The 20,928-nt window shown below is 39.5% G+C and overlaps 1 protein-coding gene and 1 long non-coding RNA gene across 7 annotated transcripts in view; one reads left to right on the top strand and one right to left on the bottom strand.

Annotated features, from left to right (window-relative positions):
- RIC1 (RIC1 homolog, RAB6A GEF complex partner 1) overlaps nt 1-15,208 on the bottom strand; it is a 42,759-nt gene extending 27,551 nt beyond the window's left edge. For all 4 annotated transcript variants that reach the window (XM_051643298.1, XM_051643301.1, XM_051643300.1 and 1 more), the window contains exons 1-3: nt 14,600-15,208; nt 8,027-8,134; nt 4,162-4,238 (exon numbers count right to left, since the gene is read on the bottom strand). In XM_051643298.1, the coding sequence (XP_051499258.1) occupies nt 4,162-4,238; nt 8,027-8,134; nt 14,600-14,740 (326 nt within the window). In that variant the 5' untranslated portion in view covers nt 14,741-15,208. The remainder of the gene's footprint in view (nt 1-4,161; nt 4,239-8,026; nt 8,135-14,599) is intronic.
- A 407-nt stretch (nt 15,209-15,615) lies between these two features.
- The window catches only part of LOC127395855 (uncharacterized), a 44,595-nt gene continuing 39,282 nt past the window's right edge, over nt 15,616-20,928 (top strand). For 2 of the 3 annotated variants that reach the window (XR_007891859.1, XR_007891857.1), the window contains exons 1-2: nt 15,616-16,003; nt 16,224-16,313. This is a non-coding gene — a long non-coding RNA (uncharacterized LOC127395855). The remainder of the gene's footprint in view (nt 16,004-16,223; nt 16,314-20,928) is intronic. The other variant, XR_007891858.1, reaches the window with a different exon arrangement.

Genomic DNA, 20,928 nt, shown 5'->3' with positions numbered 1-20,928 from the left:
GGAAGCTTAGCCTCAACTCATGCTTTAGCTCTTCTACTAAGCCTGTGTTGATAAGACTGGGAGAGAAGAAAGAGATTTGGCCTTAAAAAAAATAATCATACTGTGATTATAGATATACTGCAGTGTGTACTAGGTAATAAATGGCAAAAGTGTTTCTATCACTTCTCATGGTGCTATACCTGTTGGTTGTTTCATGTTCTTTTTACCCTGAGATATTTTATTCAAGCTGTACCAGCAAAAAATTTTTGCAAGTGTAATTATGTTTACACAGTAATTGTAAGCTGGAACTGTTCTGTTAACAGATCAAATACAGGCAAGCTCTTCTGGATCATCTTGCTCAACAACCATATATGGTAACACTCTACACAGTAACAATGAAAAACTGGAAGGACTGTACTTTTTTTTCTGCACAAACAAGCCTCTTCCATATGGAGAACAAGATGTGATTTTTTTTTTTTTGATCTTTTCTAAAAAACAAGGCTAAACCCTTACCAAGCAAATTTTAAAGCACTTACTTTAAAACGCCAATACCACATAAAGCTGTAACTTTACACAGCTAAGACTGTCCCAATATGGAAGACTGCAAAAATAACTCAAGAGAGCAACTGTCGATCATATACTTTATCATCCACTTCTCTGATGTTCTTTTTTTTACTTATGGTAAAACATACATACTTCATTTAAGTGAGAGCTAAGCTGACAGCAGAATTTGAATGCAACCTTTCTCAATGTTTTCACTTGTATGGGACCAAAACTATTCTCAGGATACTGACTAAACTAGACGATCTTGCACCAGCATTTTGGCACAGCTGAAGATATTACTGGTGTGTACTCCCAGTGCACAACCACCTCGTTACTTTGACCTGCACTGTTTCAGAATCCTGTCCAAGCTGAAGCTGTATTACAAGAATTTGCCTTTATTTTTACAGTCACTACATCGAAATGTTATATTCCTGTCAGAATAAGACATCATTATTATTATTATTAATAATAATATTTAATAATTATAATTATTAATAATAATAATAATAACAACAACAACAACAATAGCAATAACAGCAACATTTTAAGGATACTAGAGAACAGGTTTCACTGTGCTTACAAAAAGTTACCAGACATGGACAGTTCATCAGCATTAATAATTATTAATAATTTTTAAAAGTAGAATTTAAAAGACAGAAATATTAGAAACACTGACATAAGTGTGCTCACTAGCTAAAAAAACCAAACCAAACCCAAAAAAAACAAGAAAACAAAATCAAGCAAACAAAAAAAACCCCAAACCATCAAACAAACAAAAAAACCCCACACAACTGATTATATTCTACAGCATCTCTTAACTTTCTGGTAAGTTGTGGAAGTGTCCAAAGAACTGTAGACAAAAGAACTTTTACCTCAAACATGCAAAGTGTGGACACCTACATTTGAAAGTGCTGTCCATCCACTTCACTGACATTTTTACTGACTTGTTTCCAGCAGCTGTCTTATCACACCACTAGTGGCAATAACCACCATCCTCCCCACTCACTTTGCCTAACATAAATTAATAGCCACATAAGACAGAGCTGGACAAGTTGTAATTCGTATCTGCACGAGAGTTAAAATGTTGCAAACAATCGCTTTATCATGAACTATCCTTTGAGAATAATCATACAAGTGTCAGTGAGCAGTCACTCCATGATGCTGACCTTCCCAGTGCTGCAAGTCAGTGCTGCTTCAAGGTCACCTGTTATAAACCAACTCGCAAGCTAAGCTACTGGAATCCAGGGAAGGGGATGGGAGGGGTAAAGAAGGCAGATAGGCAGGTTTAGTCACAGCTGCATAATCACTGCTGCCAACATAAAGGAAGGAGCCAAGAACACTGTTACAGTGGGAGAAACTGTGAGATGTCCCCTTTCAAGCACAAGGCAAGTCACACACCAGGCTTTTCAATTATTTTTAACAGCTTCAAAGTTAACATATTTAATTGAGTATTGTTTGAAATCCAAGCACTTAATGAAAAAATGTCTTTGAAAAATTAACATGTGGCAAAAGAAAGTTAAATGTTTCCGTTCTGGGGTTTTGGTTTAGTTCATCTGTCTGTTTGTTCATTTTGGGTTGGGTTTTTTGTCGTTTGTTTTTCTAGTATTTCATCTACAAAGCAAATTAATGAAACTACCTACAGGCAGTACACTATATCTGCACCAAAACAGTTCAGCCCATTATAACAGCTTATAGAATAATTTGATGTTCACCAGAGCAGACACAATTCACACACAAATAGTTGTCTTTATCTAGTATAACCAGAACAATAGTAATTTTATGTAGGTTTTCAAAATTGAGAGCTAAATACAGACAAACTAGTAATCCCAGTAAATTCAGTGAGATCACTCATATTCTTAAAGTTAAGCACATGCATTAGTAGTCCTAAGAGATTGTAAGCAACCTACCATAAACACTCAATAGACACCTTGTCTTATTCATCTGCAGAACCAGCACTTTACCCTTCTGGGCTACACAAAATCCTGACCAGTCAACACACAGCTAACAGCAAGACGTTTTCATAAAACACATGCTTTAAGGCTGACAACATGAAAGTTAAGACTGCTTATTAGTCATTGACTGCTTAATAGATATTTTCAAACCTTCAGACAGGTAGAACGTTTAACAAACTTTCCAAAGCTGCTTTTTTTAAACTCTTGCTGCATATTTTATATATATTTCCATGTATTTTCAGATTTTTCCAATTAAAAACCCAAGCTTACAAACAGAACAGTAAGTACAAGATACCGTGAATTATTATTTAGTCTTTTGCATTATGTACAGCTGAAGATATACTATCGTTTATTTCTTTCAACAGGATGCAACAACATGCTGGTTGTGGAAAAAGTCAGTTGAAAAATGCTGCTCACGTCTCAGAAAAGGCAACTGAAGTAATATAACGCGGCTACATTAGTTTTAAGTTTTTGGAAGACAGACAAGTAAGTTGCAACAGCAAACTCCATTTAATTCCAGAGCTTTGAAGTCTCTTTAAGAGCCCAAAAGATGCATTATAATAGTAACACAAAATTTCCACTCAAGGAAGCAAGAATTCACTTTGAAATAATTTACTACTTGGCAAGTCATGTCTTCCTATATGCCCTTGTAGAAGAACAGAGATATAAAATTTAATTGGTCATGAAGACCTGATTATTATTATTTAATGTTCATGATTCAACAGTTACAGCTTATAAAAATCAATGTTTTCCTCTTACATGACATCATAGGTTATCCAAGTCTCACAGATGTCTGTTGGAGACACTCACCAATCAACTTTTACTCATTTTATGTATATGAAAAAAAACCCTTAAAACTAATTAGATTAGCATTGTGGTAATGATGAAGGTATATGTAAAGATATGTCAAGAAAGAAGTTTCTAGCCAAGGAGAAATCAAGTGGTTTATTATTCCCGTGGATAAACTTTATCCAATCAGTAACTACAGAAACAAAGACATACATAAAACAGCCTTGAGGTTTTAATTTGTCCTGAATATTTTCTAGTTTTGCCAAATCCAAAGTCAATTAAGTAAACCACAAATACATCTAACATAAAGTAACATACATAAAGCATCCATTCACATTTTTAACACATAAAATGTATTCCATCATACACAATAAGGAAAGTAAGATGATAAAGACAACATAAACTGCAGCTAAAATACTTGTATTTTCTTGCTAAAAACGACTCAGATTATTTTCAAAATATTGATAATTTTTTCCCCACTGGTATCAAAAATCTCTAAATTATTACAAAATTGGGGGTGGAATCTATTAAAATTTGCACGGTAACAGCTCCTAAGAAACATGACTTACTCAACTGAGTTATACATGAGGAATTACTAGAGCTTGTTACAGGTCATTAATTCAACAGACTACCCCAAATTATAAAATTAGACAATTTTAACTCTGCTATGGAGGATACTGAGATCCTATGAAATGGACATAAGGAAACTCAGCACAGCAAACCAATTAGACCAACTTCTCTGAACTGACTCTAACTCATAGGAATGATGCTTCATATACTCATCAAGTTTTAAAACATATTTTGTAAGGAATTATTTTTTTAATCATAAAATCTGCTTAAGACTCGTCTAGTCACATTCTTTACACTGTGGGTATGGAAGAAAGATTAAAAGACTTACTTGGGATACATTGGCTCATAAAGATACTTGTCTCTTGCTGGCGGTATTTCAAAAAATAAGATGTATCCATTTGCAGTCTGAAAGAGGAACAGTGATTAGATATGTATCTAGTTTATTTGTTTGAGCAAAATGTCTACAGGCTCTTGAGATTTCTACATGTAACGTATTGAACATGAATATACACTCCTATCAAGTTTCAGATAGATCAAAAAACATGGTGTTCAAACTCCTTCTAGGTAAAATCCATACTAGCCCTTAAAGCCCACTGAATAGGTCACTCAGTGGATAGAAAAATGCCACTGTTGATGTACGAGTCCAGCTGATCTCGTGCTTGTATAAGCCCAGCAGAGGCAGATGACCAGTAAGGCTGGATGTTGAAAGAAGTATGATTTGTTTAAAGCAGAAATTTATCGTTTGGGCAAATCAGAAAATCTTTTTTGCTTAAACAGCATTGCCATCCAGCAACTTTAATATGGATTTGGAATGTACCCAAAGCACTTTTACTGGAGAAAATAAGCACTGAAATGCACGGTTTCAGGTTGTTTTGAATGGTTCATTTCCTTTCCTTAAATAAAGGAAAAAGTAACTCCCCTGTTAGCTTAGTTTATCAGTTCACAGATGTTATGTCTTTTCCCAGTCAAATATTTTGCTTTACCATGAAATAAATTTGTATTTTGGCTTTGAAGTCCAAGAAACATGGTTATTCTTATTCAAAGTTAGTATCTTTCTCATGCAAGAATAAAATCTGAAGCTTAATGGTGAGCCTGAGACAGGCTGAAAATAAACACGTGCTTCTCTATGCGCAGTAATATCATGTTCAGGTGTTATGTGGTAAGGAAACGTGCTTATTTCTAACATCTTAACAGGTTCTTTCCATTACATCATTAAATATTTAACCTGTAAGTTACCTTATCCTGGAAGAAAAAGTAAAACAATACTGTGAAGTATCTTTATACTGATATTAAGGTACAAAGGGACTTGCTGAACACTATTCAAAGCACAAAGTTGCTATTGTTACCGGTTCATTTCTAAATAGAACCTCAAATTCCATGAACAGCTGGATGAAATGCAGAAGCATTCAACCAAACACTTCCTACAAACTGATCATATTCATTCACACAGATATCAACATTCCTTCAGAAATGCCTGTGTTGCAATGAAACTTACTGAAGTAGCCATGGCTGTCATCCATTCCCTCTTCATTCTTATCTCTGACAGTCAGAAGTATAAACACACAGTGCCTTGCAAAGGATTTCACTACATGATTTCTGGTATGCAACGATGTTTAATAAAGCTTTGCCTTTGCTATGGGAATGCACACTGAAGAGCAGCCTGTATCACAGGACTCCCCTGCAACAGGGGAAGGACTAAAATGCCATGTATATTCCTGTGTATTGAAGCATCTTGACCCGACTCACAATTTTAACTAATAGAATTAGCTACCTCAAGTGCATGTACTAATCTAGACAAGAATAGAAGATGCTAATAGTAAACTGAGTTAGAATTGTTGGAGGATAATGACAACGTGAGAACTGCTGAAGTTAGTTTAACTCCATACCATTAAAGCTGCTGGCAGAAATCTATAAAGCCTTATATGCTAGAACAAAGTTCTAGCCTTCAGTACTAATAATTATCTCCAATCATATGCTGCAAAATTATATATTTTCACAGATGCTCTGAATACTCGGGTAGTCAGAAGCAAAAAAACACTGCATATTACTACTCTCATGGACATTATATTTAGACTAGATTCACCATCATTGTATCATTTGATGAAATGAATGTGCCACTTGGCTAGTAGAGCAAATAATTCTTTTTTTAATTAATAACTTGCTTTGCTATTGCTCTTCATTTGTACTCATTGATTTTCTTCTTAACAAGTCACAGAGAAGTGAGAAAATGTTTATTCTCTTAGAAAGATGTTCAGTTTAACTTGGGGATAAAAGTATCATGCATCAGCAGGTACGCTTTCTTCATTAAGCTCCCAAAACTGCCTTTCCACCATGTCTCTCTATAACAAAATACTAATATTTGTAAACGAGGTCTTTCAGTAGGATTCATTAACTGTTTCAAAATTAATTTCATATATATTCCAAAAGTGTATTAAAAAAACTTGCAAAGCAGAACCAGTGTTTAAACTGTCATAACAAACACACTTGACTATATTATTTGTCTGTAAGTAGCTGGAAGATGCAATATAAATGAAAAAAAACATGAAGAATCTTAGACCCCTCAGGACACTCATTATTTTATAAATGGTTTGACCATTTTGGATTTTAATTTTTTAAAACTGAAGTTTACAAATTGAGACTTTATGAGAATTTAGTCTGACATCATCTGCCAAAAAGAACATTTAGCTGCAGAAAAACTTGAAAGCACAGTAACTGAACTGGCAGAAATTAAAGCTAGTCAAACTATCAGCTGAGCCATAAGGTCTCTTGAACAAATGAATCCTGACATCACAGAAAAAAACACAGTATGCAAAGTAATTTCCTATAACAATTTAAATATTTTCTGAACTACTGCATAAACAGTATAATTACAATGTGTTTGGATATTTTACTTGTGATTATATACTGTATGGTAAAGTTGAAGAGTTCTTTTATATTCATAGCAAATGTTACAGAAATCTCGTTTCAGCCTCTCCTGGCAACTATTACCATTTGCTAACTGAAAATATAATCTAACACTAACAGAAATACTTCACTGCGTTTAGTAAATGAGATCCTTTTAGATGATTTAAACATTCTCAACTAACTATCCAGAAAAGTCTACTCCTGTATTTCATGCAAGAAAATGAAAGCACAGGAAGTTTAGTTGATTTAGTCATGATACTGGTAGAGACACCAACTCTTACATAAACCATCTGGTATCTTCCACTAAGATAACAATATCTGATAGCTTTAATAACAGAAAAGCATTACAGGCATAATTTTAAGCACAAAAGATGGTTTATATTAAGAGATGAAGTCAGCATACCAACAAATACTGTTAGCCAGTTTGTAATTCCACATAATCAGCTTCTGATAGGTAAGTTCAATGGTTTCATTCTATTATTCTGCACTTTCTCACACAAAAATCTTAGATACAATAGCCTTGATTTTAAAAGCTAGAAAAAGCAACTCACCCAATTTAAGACCTGGTCCTAACGCAAGACCTGACTCACAGTCACCAGATTACCATCCTGTATTTCGACACCTATAAACTCTACTCCTGTCTTTGTTGTGACTACCTTGCACATTGAATTTTTAAATGCTGGTGCTGATATAGTCCACTTTATTGCTGTGAGCACAGTACCAGCTATAACACAAGATTTTATGTCCATATGAGACAAGACCCCATCTTTACTGAAAGATTCTTAACAGAAGAATCTATGTATCACCTACCATTGCCCTTGTTTCTAGGCTCCCAGCGTCTTGCAGTTTTTTTTTTTATCACCAAAAGATACCGCACCTTAATAAATCCACAGTTTCATCCTCTTAGGACCCACCTTCCTGAAATATCTGTAAATCCTATTTATCAAGCTCAATATGTTTAAGTCACCTAACTCCTTGACTATTTCATCCATTCACATGTCTTTAATTTGCCTTGTGACAAGATTACTAAGGAAATGAGATGCTGATCGCTCCTTGACAATACATTATTTTAATACGAAGAATTGTGGTTCATGTTCAGGGGAAAAATAAATTTAAACTACTAAAGAATGTGTCTATCATCCAAAAAAAACATTGTGCTATTCTTTATTTTCATAAGATAAATACCAATTAGGTATATATACAATCTGGAAGTTTGTATAAGCACAGAAATTGCACAAAACTCTCTTAGCAGTAGTATAACCACAGTAGGAAGTATAATCCCCACTTACTGAAACAGCTATCATGGTGCTGTCAGGCCGCCATTCTGCTTGTTTATAAGGTCCAAACTGAGAAGCTGCTTTTGATAGTTCCTTGTAGCTTACTATTAACACACTGGGCTGGAGGGAAAAAAAAAATAAATTACATCTTATATCTAGAACAAATGAGCTGTTTGTTAGATTGTCATACAACTGTTAAAAACTGCACATATTGGACAACGCAATACACAACAATGCTTTTAAAGGGAATGTATGCAGAATTCCTGCCACACTTCTGTTCCTAATCTCACTCCTTCAAACCCAGGACATTTAAATAAAATATGCCATTTGCCCAAAAAGGACTCATTAAAGAATAAAGAAGTAGTTTTGAGTTAGACAAAGGGTGACTGATAGTTAAGATGAACAAAAGCATCTCAAAAATGAAATTCTATAATGAAAAGGACAGTTAAATTAACTACTATGAAATATTCTATAGAGTATTTGATACAATCCATTTAATTGGCTTCTACTAAGTAGGCCACTGCATTACAAAGAATGATAATCAGGAAATCTATTTTCTATCTCTTCAAGAACAGGATGCCAGAAATTGGACAGAAAATCCACCTCTACACTTCGCTGCAAAGATTCTGCATACAGTGAGATGCACTCATATAGCACTTTTCCCCCTGGGAATGGAGAAGAGATTTAAGGTCACCATAGCCCAGACAAAGGTACCATAGGCACTAAGTCTTCACCCCCTTTCACAAAACTAGTTGAGAGCTGTGACACAAAAACCTAATGGCAAGTCATCCTTTCTTGCTCCCATACATAGAAACATTTTTTTCTTCCTCTTTAAATATATTTAAGAACAGTTTGTACTTTCTAGTCTTCAGACACTGAATATCTAGAGGATGGCAGTCTTTTCACAACTGCTATGTCTAGGAAGAAGATTTTTATATTTGCTGAGGGCATGCAACAGTATTAGCAGCTGACAACATTTTTTAATGTACCATCATTACAAGAACCCACGTGGTGACAGAAAATTTTTAAAATCCTAATTCTCATACCTTAACAATTTAGTATGCTAGACATTGAAAATTAATCTCATTTAGCATTGACAGGCAATTTCTTTCAAAACCACAAGTGTTCTGTTTAGCTTTTTAAGACAAATGCTCACATACTTCATTAGGTTGTAGGCAGTAGACAAAAATCTAAAACACATTGTTCTGATAAGCTTACAATCTAAGTGACAAAGACAAGGCTGGGAGACAACAGAACAGAAGCCTGGTGACACTGTGCACTTTATTTTGTCATCAGATGGTCTACGCTGCACTTTAAAGGATGATGCTCTGTAGGTTTACAAACTAATAAACCTGAAAGATTAGATGGAGGTAAGAAAAGCATGTATGCATGAGGAAGATTTATTAGTAAAGACCAGAAGAAAAAAACAAAAAGACCACAGAAAGCCTTTTTGTCAGTTACAGAGATACAAATGGGTGACAAAATAATTTGAGAGCAGGGTTAATTATAAAAACGTAACTTCTTCATTTCAGCAGCTAAGAGGCTTAGAATCAGCAGAATATCCATCCAACAAATACAGAAGACACAGTTCCAAATACGGTACTTCACATAAGCTACTGTGAAAGTTAGAAAAAAAAAAAGTGCATTAAACTGTCAATCATTACCTCTCCCAAGTGAAAGTTTTCAGTTAATCTACTGCTCATACATGTTGATAATAAGAAAGGCTGTATTCTGTAGATCTTTGCTACTCCTCAGCCCCATGAACTGCAAGTGCCTAAACCTGGATTAAATGCAAATGCATGTGATGGAGAATAGACTCTCTAACCTCATCTCTGATCTCATACTGGCTAGTAACTCGGTTATGTGCAACTAACTGGATAGTCAAAACTCGTACCTGAGGACACTTTTCAGGCAAGTAATTCTGAGATACCTTCCAGGGGTCATCTATTTTATATCAATACAGCAGACACTGAAAACCTGGCAAGGCCTACTGAATATTCACGTGAAAATTTTACATTCCACATGATAAATCCATGAGTCTAACCAGTACTTCTCATTTCTTTAATTAAATAACCACAAATGTATCTTTGTAACAGAAGCAACAGCCCAACTGTTACAGTTGTTGATGTCTGCTTCCTCAGACACAGTCTGATTGGTACCAGTAAGAGGCTGGCATCTAGGGTGTTAAATTACTAAGGAAAAAATAGAGCAGAAGAGGCAAGATGTAATAGCTTCTCACTGATGCTATGTTATATTGTTCACAACACATTAGCACACTAAATTATTATCAAGACATTTATTCTCCATTTTGCAATCAAATTTCAGATAAAAACACTACAGAAAGTGTATCTAATCCTATCTATGGAAAGGCCACATACAATAATTCAGAAAAGTATTCTGCCTACAGTTCTGAGATGAAAGCATAATCCTGAGAGCACAGAGAAAACTTTTTCTTTTAATGGCCACCTGAAATAAAAATAATTACAAATACACCTGCATTTAAAAAAATATATTTATTCACATATCAGATTAAGTATAAGAACAGGTGTCACAAGTAACTCCTTTTATAGTGTGCCAAAATTCCAGATTACAGATCACATCTCTAACAGAAGTACAGTCTCCTGTTTTATGTTTAAACAACTTGTATGATTAAATTTAGAGCACTTACCAAGTTCAACTCTAAATCTGCAACATCTATAGACTGAAAAGCACGTAAAAGTAAGGTGTGACAGCTGACTGAACATAATCTTATTCAGCATTTAGGATGAATACAGACTATTAGATGATCTAGGATTCTGACTTGCATGCTTTCCCATTTGCCTTTAGTTCATTTGAGTGATCTGATTGCAACACCAGATTCTCACAAAGAACCAAGAAAGTTTGAGAACAAGGGTCGATGTAAATCATAAGCTGATAAGCACCTCAGTAACTAAGAAATGCTCCTCAAAATAAGTAGTGGGGCAAGCTACTCTTGGCTTCAAAGAGCTGACAAAACTGGTTTTGACTAGTAGAGTCATAGCAGATAGTTCAACAACCTCCAGGAATTTTCATTAAATACTCAAGGCCAGTACTTATTCTTGTCATCGCCACAAGTTTCTCAAGATTAAAGAAAGGAAATGCCAAACTATATTTATACATACAACTACGTCACCAGACTATTCTTGTTGCACACAATTCACTCTTCAAACTTACAGGGGAAACTCCACTCATTTATCACATCTCCTTCTTTGGTTGCATGTGTCTTTCCATAATATCTACAGCCCTGTGAATATCTAAAATTCTCTGCACAGCTGCCTCAAGCTCTTATTTAATGAGTTATTCAAAACAAATCAAAATTAAAAGCCACTACGTCACTACTGTTAAAGAAGTAACACTTTCAAGGAGCCAACTACAATACTCCTTTGATCTCTTCAAGAGCTGAAAAAGAAACAGGCCTCTATTTGTTCAGCAAGCTGAACAACCAGCTAAAATCCACTAAAATACAGGTGAAAGCAGGAAAAATAATGGACATTTAGAGCTGCACAATTGATATATTGAATACCAATTGCTTCATTTTAGCATTTCAGAATTTCAGAAAGTTTATTTAATTAATTGAAGCTTCTCATTTCAAGCATCCAAGTACTTATCATTACCAGAATGAAAACACTGACAAGCTTTCCAATGCTGTCAATCAACACAGATCCACTGGCTCTTAAGAGTCAAGGAATCTTCTGAGGTACCTAGGCCAAAAATGTCTTGATTTTATAGAAATACTTGGAACAGCAGCATTCAAAGTGGGATGCACTTAACAGAATCCACTGGGGTGCAAGAAGAAAATATTTTTTCTACCATTAATAAATAAATATATTTAAATGTGTTTATTTAATCTTTACCTCACTCTATTTTTTTTTCTTTTCAAACACTGCAACAGGCTTGCTGGAGAGGTGGTTGATGCCCATGCCTGTCAGCATGTAAGAGGCAGTTGGACATTGTCCTTAACAACATGCTTGAACTTTTAGTCAGCCCTGAACTGGTCAGGCAGGTGGCCTAGATGATCACTGCAGGTCCCTTCTAACTGAAATGGTCTACTCTATTTTACTTTATTTTTTAATTTCTATGTAGCATAGGCTTGATGATGTGCATACTAGTACAGTAGAGCATGCATATAATAAAAAAATAAATGTATACATACTGTGCTCAAAAATCTTTCACCAGTATTGGTGCATGATCAAAAATTTTCACCCCTGATAACTGTTCTTTTCTATCCACAATCCAATCTCTCCCTACAAAAGTAAACTGTAAAATTGTCAAGGACTTTCTGTCTCAAAAACACTACCAGAAGTCATCTGGTTTTACCTACACAATTTACCCGTTTCTAATCTTAGCACCTGTAATGTTCTCAAATCAGAACACAATCCATAGTCTGGGATACACTTCCCTTAGTTCCATTAGTTCTTATTACCCAGAGGAGTAATAAGGAAAGGGAGCTTTGAACACTACCACCTCACTTGAAAAATACAGATACTCAATGTACATTCACACACCTGGAAGTATTTCAAAGGGCTCCCTGTTCTTGAAAAACACAAAACAGAACTTCACCAGCCTCATCACCTCCATCTTACATGAAACATTTAATATATAGCTGAGATAGTAATAAGTCTTAACAATAACATTAGCCTGAAGGCTTTTCTCCTTCAAGAAGTAGTATTACTTAACCTTGATGAGAACTTAGCCCCGTTTCAAAGAAAAAACAAGTGTTTCTTCTTCTGACAAAAGAAAACATTTTCTTGAATGCAATAGTCTTAGTTTATTTCACAAAAGTCCAACACATGGTTTTAAACTTCATAATCCAAAATAAACAAAAAACAAAAAAAAAAACAATGAAAGAAAAACAAAAAACCCACCCCAAACATAACAAAACACACAAAAAAAACCCAACCAAAAAACAAAACCAAAGAAAACAACACTCAAAATCCCAGCTATCTGCATAAAAATAATGCAAGAGAGTCTCTTTAAACATGCCCTTAACAGAAACACGTGTCTTGCAGGATTTTGCTAATGGTTGGATGTCCAGAGGTGGTGAGATTGTAACATACTTTTTAGTCTAAGGTCAGTCAGTGTGACCTAGCCTGGCAAAGTCGGGACCTTCCTCCAAGTCCCCCATTACACAGTGAATTAAAATGTATTTTAAGAAATATTTTTTAAAACCCTGTAAGTTTACTGAGCTTTTCTGCATCAAAAGAGTTCTTTTAGTGCTCTGCTTTTAGCCAGTTATACAACATCTAGCATTTCAAAACAAGTCCAAGCATGTCAGTTAATGAATATCATCCTCAGGAATAGGTCATAAAGTAAACTATATCCTAGAGAACAGGGTGTTTGACAAGTATTCTACGTGCCTGTTCTATGTATTTTCTTGGAAAACAAGATCAGTCATGCTCTTTTGACAGCTTACAACTCCAGGTTTAACAACTGGCAAAAGCTAGAAAAGCATACATTTTGTCTATACTACGTGCCAGAATGCTAAGAAAACAAAGGCCACATGATGATGTTTGCACAGCGTAGTTACTGAGCTGACAGGTCCTCGCTGGATACTTCTGTAAGTTAAAAAAATACCAGCACCCCATCCAGGAACTAATGAACCACCATGCAGAGCGTAACACAAGGAAAAGTGACGAAATCTCAGCATAATTTAAAATAAGATGTTAAGGTTATGACTGTCACTTGATACCTTTCAGTATCAGCTTTCTAAAATTGGGTTGTTAGATTTCTCCTGTAACCCGAGAGGAACTCTATAAATTATCAGGAGCTGGAGATATTTATAGACAGATTTATGGTCTAATCTAGGCAGGACTTGAAAGGATTCAGCATCAAAATTTAAAGCTAGTATCACTGCTGTTTCATTGACTGCATCAAAACAAAGCGACAAACAGTATTTTTGTCACCACACTAACTCAAAGTGAATTAAGGGAAGACATTACATGTCAACTATTCATCTAGTCTCAAACTGGATGCTGCTAGAGCAGCAACTTCCATGTAAAAGTGACGACAATTCTTCTGTTTAGGGCCACAAAACTTTTAAACTTTTAATTAAAAGTTGGTGAATTTCAGTGTTACATCATTACAGAGAATGTAATAGCCTGTTCTGTGCTATATAAGAAGTGTTTCATGTCTCCTACGTCCGTATGCCCTTTTACACAAAGGGCAGAACACAGGAGGCATAGCTGGAAAGAAAAGCATTGCTACAAACACTCTTCACAGCAAGCTAAAGCGTTACTTAAAGTCTTAAGTAAAAAAAATTAAAAGTTGGTTAGGGGCTCATTTTCAAGAACGGCAGGTGTGAGCGCCGAGCAGACAGGTCTTACGTATTTTCTTAACACTACCTCGCGACCAGTAAACATCGGTGGCTTACGTGGCTATCAGTAAACACTGTGGCTTATCAGTGCACATCAAGGCTTCGTTTTTCACAAATAATGTAGCATTATGTAAGGTTTAGTCCCAAATTTTAGCACCCTTCCTGGGAGAGGAACGGAAAAACATTTTACAGCTGAGGAGACTTCTGAGGCTGGAGAGCAGGGTCTGAGGACTAAGGGGAGGGGGAATACTCACTCTGCAGTACCAGATGCTGAGCTGAGATGGGGACAACACCGCGAAGAAAGCTCTCTGGGGATCCGTCTGGATGTGAAGAGGTTTCTCCAGGGACTCCAGAGGACACAACAGCCTCCTGGGCCAGCCGCTGAGGAAATACATGGCTGTGGCTTCCCTCTTCCCGAGAAGGGGGCTCCCCGCTTTCTCTGGCCTAGGCGGGGGACGGCGGGGACATCAGCCGCAAGAGAGATGCAGCAGGGCTGGCTGCCGCTCGACAGCCTCCGGACGAAGGGCTCTGACCACCGGCCCGGGACCGACCACGCATAATCCCCAGCAGGGCAACGGGACCCTCGGCGTCCGCGCGGGGGCGGCTCAGGCTGCGCTGCCACCGGGCCCCCGCGAGGCCAGGCCAGGCCAGGCCAGGCGGCAGCGGCGGCGCGTCCGGGAGCGGCGGGAGCCGAGCGGGCCGCGGCCTGCAGGAGGCGGCGAGCGGGGCGGCCCGTCACTGCTGCGCGCGGCCCCGCGGGAGCTGTGGCGGCTGCAGCGGCGGCTCCTCGCCCCGCCGGGTGCCCCTCCCGCCCGCTGCCCGCGGCGCCGCCGCCCCCGCCGCCATCTCCCTCAGCTCCGCCCCTCCCCCCGCGACGGCGCCGCGGCCCCGCGCGCCCCTGCGGCCTCGCGGCGCAGGGCGGGGCCGGGCGCGCGGGCGCCCATTGGCCCGGCCGGCGGGGCCGCGCGGAAGTGACGTCGGGAGGCGAGGCCCCGCCCCCCCTCAGGGCCCCGGTGTCGGGGCTGCCAGCGAGAGGCGCGCGCCGGGGCGGGGGCGGGGCGGGCACGGGCGGCGGCGCGCGTGCGCGGGGGGGGGCGGGAGGGCGTTTGTGCTGGTCTGCGCATGCGCGGCGGGAAGGGGAGGGGGATGAGCCGCGGGAGGGGTGGGGGGAGAGGCGATCTGCGCCTGCGCGGGAGGCTCCGTCATCCGCGGCGCCGGGGCGGGGGGGTGTGGCCTGCGCGCGCGCGCGCGTGCGTGCGGGCGAGCGGGGCGGGGCGGCACCGGCGGCGGGCGCTGGTCGGTCCGGGCGGCCCCGCCGTCCCGCCGGGCGGGGAAGGCCGCTCCGCACTGTGCAGCCAGCCGGGCCGGGTGGCTGCGGCGCTCGGCCAGGGCTCGGCCTCCAGCTTCCGCCGCCTGCCCTCCGGCTTCCGCCGCCGCCCCGCCGCGGGAGGCCCGGGCCTGCGCCGGGCTCGGTGCCGTCACAGCCCGTGCCCCAAGTAGGCCCCTCTGGCCCCCAGGCGGCCGCCCAGGAGGCGGAGTCTGTTCCGTGGCGTGCGTGGCGGTGCGAGCGGCTGCAGGTGATAAAGACGAGGCGGGGAGAGCAGGGCCCGTGAGGCCCCGCACAGGAGCGGCCGTCGGGGCCGTGTCTGGGGCACGGGGTGAGCTCGGGCCCAGCGCGGTGGGGTTGGCACCGAGGTCCTGCCGGGGGCTGGTCACACGCGGCTCCCCGGTCGCAGATCTGATCCAGGACCTGATTAATCTTAAAAAACAACAACAAAAAAACAAAACAAAAACATAACAAAACAAAAAAAAAACAAACAACCCTAGGAAAAAGAAATCAACAAACGAAAAGCCAAAACCACTTTTTTTTCCTTCTAGGTCATTTTTCATCCCAGATAGGTGGGGTGAATGAGGCTTGTTGGTCTCCTCTTGTGATTGGAAAACAAAGGAGAAGAGAGTGATCTAAAGGTAAATGTCCACAGCATTGCAAGGGCAGCATCTGAGTTGGAAAGAAAGAACTACTGGTAGGAATAACTGGGAAGATTTAATGCACCAGTCCCCCAGCTCTGCTTGTTAGACAAGTCACCCTGGACATGGGTGTCTCAGAATGGGACAATTTACCCACTTCTCTTCAAAGAACATCTGTCTGCCCTCACACCTAAGGCCTGCTCTCTCCCGATACCTCTCTGGTAGTGAATTGTTGTTACCACGTGAATACCAGTTTCAAGCTCAAGTATTTCTGTTTGAATGCAAACACAGAAGTGAGTTATAAGGATGTGCATATCCAGACAAAACCATCATATACCCTGGAAAAATGTAGTACAGGTCAAAGTGCCAAGTGCTCTGGACTTCTTACGTGGGCTGCTTGGAAATGCCTTGCCATCAGATCTCTTCTGTCACATAGATGCCACTCTGTGCTTCTGCTTTAAACACCCTCCTCTAAACCCTTTTTGGCCTGCTTCTTTGATGGCCAGGCCTCTAAATGAGAAAATGGAAATAACGTTCAAAAGTGTAGCAGCACCTCATTTCTTAATTTCCCTTCTTTCCTCATTATAATGTCAATGGCAGAAAACATCCTGAAAAACAGGTACAACTTTAAGAAAAATCCTTTTATATTAATTACATTTTGCCAAGCTCATCATACGTGATGAAAGTGATGCAGAGAAATTTCAGAAAGAAATTCCTTGAAGCAATTAGTAAGGGACCTGTGTCTCTTTCATACCTCTTTGTAGCTTCCTCAGCTCTTGCTACAGCAGCCTAACACGGGAAGCAAACCTGCTTCCAGCAGATGCTGTCCCGGCAGAGCAGTGCCAGGTTGTGTGCTGAGAGCAGCATTAATGAAGGAAACAGTTACTGCTGCTAATAGCAACTAGTGAGATTTTGTTGTAGCTGTGCGTTGTGCAAAAAGAGACTGAAGCCTTTGTCATGTTTCCCTTCCTGCTCTAGTTGCTCTCTCTGTGTAGAGGCATGAGGATCGTAATTGAAACCAGAAATAATGATGGTGCCGTGTTTGTTAAAACTGTGTTAAAATGTGTCATTTTGGGTACATTTTTGTGGCCTGAATCAGATGCCTAGAGTGGTAAAGTAGTAATAATAAACTTTTTTTAGTCATAGGCTGTTTGTGCTTCAGTACAAGAATATTTCCCAGTGTTGTTGTATGGGAATGTAACTCGTAAAACCATGGCATGCAGAAGCTGTGCAGAAGTGAAATGCGTGCAGGCTCATAGAGACTTAAACAGATCTGGCAGTGGCTGCCAAGGCACAATTCCAGGATATAGCAGTGTGACTGTGATAACAAAGCTGAACAGAATTATTAAAGCTCTTTATGCGCAGAGGTCCAGTTGTCGGTTGTCATCAAGTTCACCTAATTGAAGATAAAACCTGCTTGTAGCTGCATACTGAGTGATAGTCATCTTGTTTTGGAAACTGCACTCCTCAGATAGCTGTGTGCTGGAAATGAAGAGCTCATGTAGAGCGGTGGGAATGTCCAGGGACATTGTAAACCTAGACAGACATCTTAAGTCTTGATGTTGGCAGGATAGTGAAAGGAAGGAGGTAACACTGCTCGTGACAAAAGTAGATCCAGGATGAAGATGCTGCAGCAGGTATTCAGCACAGTTGCCGGTGTTAAGATTCCTGGTATTGATTTGTAACTGTGAACTGGCTCTCACCTAATGTTGTGTTTGCAGACAGTTACAGAGAGTCAGTCCTTGAATATGAAATTTAAAAAATAAATAAATAAAGACCCCTCCCCCACCATTATCATTACCAGTAACATAGCTCAGAGCCAAAATAAAATAAAATAACCCAGCTGAAAGAAAGACTGCCAGTAAGGTATGGTCATAGTAAATGGCATTAAGTTTTTGCCAGGCTGTTTACTGATGCAGACACTATGTTATTTAAACCACAGAAGGTGTGTGTAAATGTGTGAACATCTGTATTAATGTACATCAGAATATCTTTATGAAGTCGTGTTGACTTCTTAAAACTGGTTTTGGAACAAACAAGTTATTTACCTTGCAGATTTTTGCTGCTGAAATGTGAAGATTTCCACAGGTTAGCCCGTTGTCTAAGTTGCCTGTTCCCTCAGTAATGTTTTGACCCACCAAAAATGGACCTTTGCATTTAGAATAGATCCATACAAACAGAACGGGGCAGGGCAAATATTCAACTCTTTTTCCCACAGACCATCCATAAAGATTATTTCAGGGGGTAAATTATGATGGTCATTACCATTCTTAAAGTTGAAATCTGAAGAAATGCCAAATATTAATAGCAGAATTTTAGGGCAAAAAAATAGCAAAAGAGGAAAATCTTACATATTTTAAAGGCAAAAGGAAACACAAGCTAATAGTGGGTTAAATGCTAATGCTTGCCAGCTGCAAAGCAAGGAGACTTCAAAAAGCACAGAGAAAAATCACTCCGATTATTGCAGACATTTTCTGAATTCAGCCAAGAAAGATGAAAGGACTTTCCTGTAGAAAGTGTTAGAAGGAAGAGGAAAAACAGTTGTTCTATTGCTACTGCAAAATAAAAGTCAGCCATCTGTGCAGTATATGACCTGAAATACTGGGACAATGCTCATCTGCAATAACTAGACTCCATCATTTTACCACACAGAACAGTCATAGTTCTTTTGGATTAATTGTGGCATTTACACTCACTTGCTGTCATTTTCTTTTTTCTTTTTTTTTTTTTTTAATCCAGCTACAGTTAAATAGAATTAAGAGCTAATTGTGAGCAAAGAATTTGCAAGTAATAAAAGTAACTGGATACATTCCACCTGGTTTTGCTAGCAATCAATTTCTTAAATAGTCACAAAATCATTTGGCAACATTACTTACCATTTGATAATTTCTAATTTAATGCAATTAATAATTATTGGTTTCAGATCATTCTCTAATTACCTGTAAATAGTTATGCCATTTCACACAAGTCACACAATATCATTTTTTGTGTCTCACGAGACAATTTACATAACTAACAGGCAGTATAAACCAGTGTGTTAGAACTCAATTTCCTGAGTTTTGCAGTAGGGTTTTGCAATAATGCTTTCTGGGCTTTTTTCAGCGGATAAACTGAACAACCAACACAGTTTTATTCTCATTTTTGAAAATATATATATTGTTCAGAAGTGGCTTTCACCAAGCATTCTAGAACCCAAAGCTAAAATTTGCAATAAAACTAGTAAATTTGCCAGTAAATTTTTGTATGGAAATACATGTGGATATAAATACTACGAAGTCATAGTTATCATTTTGTTAGGTTAGAAATCAAGTTAATTTGGGTCCAAAATACTGTCCAAAGGGGTGATAAATGGCCCGTACTCAGGGGTCCATATTGGGACCAGTGGTATTTAATATCTACATCAACGATACAGACAGTGGGATTAAGGGCACCCTCAGCAAGACTGCAGATGACACCAACCTGGCTGGTTTGTTGACATTGCACAGGGACAGGATATTATCTAGAAGGATCTGGACAAGCTAGAGAAGTGGGCCCATGAAACCTCATGAAGTTCAAAAAAGCCAAGTGAAAGGTCCTGGACCTGCGTAGGAGCAACCGTCGCTATCAATACAGGCTGAGGGATGACGTGATAGAGAGCAGCCCTGTAGAAAGGGACTTGGGAGTACTGGTGGACAAAAAGCTGGACATGAACAAACACTCTGCACTTGCAGCCCAGAGGGCCAATCTTATCCTGGGCTGCATCAAAAGAAACATGGCCAGCAGATCAAGAGGGGTGATTCTGCTCTGCTCCATCCTGGTGAGACCCCATCTGGAGTACTGTGTCCAGCTCTGGAGCCCTCAACACGAGAGGAACATGAAGTTGTTGGAGCAAGTCCAGAGAAGGGCCACAAAGATGATCTAGGGCTGGAGCAGCACTCCTGCAAAGACAGGCTGAGAGATTTGGGGTTGTTTAGCACAGAGAAGAGAAGGCTGCGATGAGACCTCATAGTGGCCTTCCAGTACTTGGAAGGGCTACAGGAAAGCTGGGGAGGGGCTGTTTACAAAGGTATGTAGTGATAGGACGAGGGGCAATGGTCTTAAACTAGAGCAGGGTAGATTTAGATTGGATATTAGATAGAAGTTCTTTACAATTATAGTGGTGAAGTGCTGGAACATGTTGCCTAGAGAGGTGGTAGAGGCCTCATCCGTGGAGACATTAATGAATTTGAAGAATGTTTTCAGTCCAAAGACAAATAGTAAAGGAGAACATACATGTTGGAGGCAGCAATCTGACTTGGTAGGCTGTTGGACATGGTCTGCAGCGTGGGCCACCATCTGTATCCAAGAAGCAGGATCCTCATTTAGAAGTGTCAAGATGCAAAACACATTTGCCAAATATCTTGTTGAGCAGATACAAGGGACTAATTAAAAGAAAAAACAAAAATAGAGGGGTATGCTTGTAGATGATTAGTGGGCAACAGGAATTCCAGTTTCCATCTCGCTTCCCCTAAGGAGCTTATCTCTGTCTATAGCAATCTGGCTGTCTGAATTAAATGGTGATTTTTTTAGTCTTTGCAATCAGTGACTACACAGGAAAAAAATCACCATATTTATAAGGACCCTGCATCAGATTGAG

Source organism: Apus apus, chromosome Z (assembly GCF_020740795.1).
Source record: "Apus apus isolate bApuApu2 chromosome Z, bApuApu2.pri.cur, whole genome shotgun sequence".
Classification (NCBI taxonomy): domain Eukaryota; kingdom Metazoa; phylum Chordata; class Aves; order Apodiformes; family Apodidae; genus Apus; species Apus apus.
The sequence above is the reverse complement of the archived record's forward strand: the minus strand, read 5'-3'. Positions and strand labels throughout refer to the sequence as shown.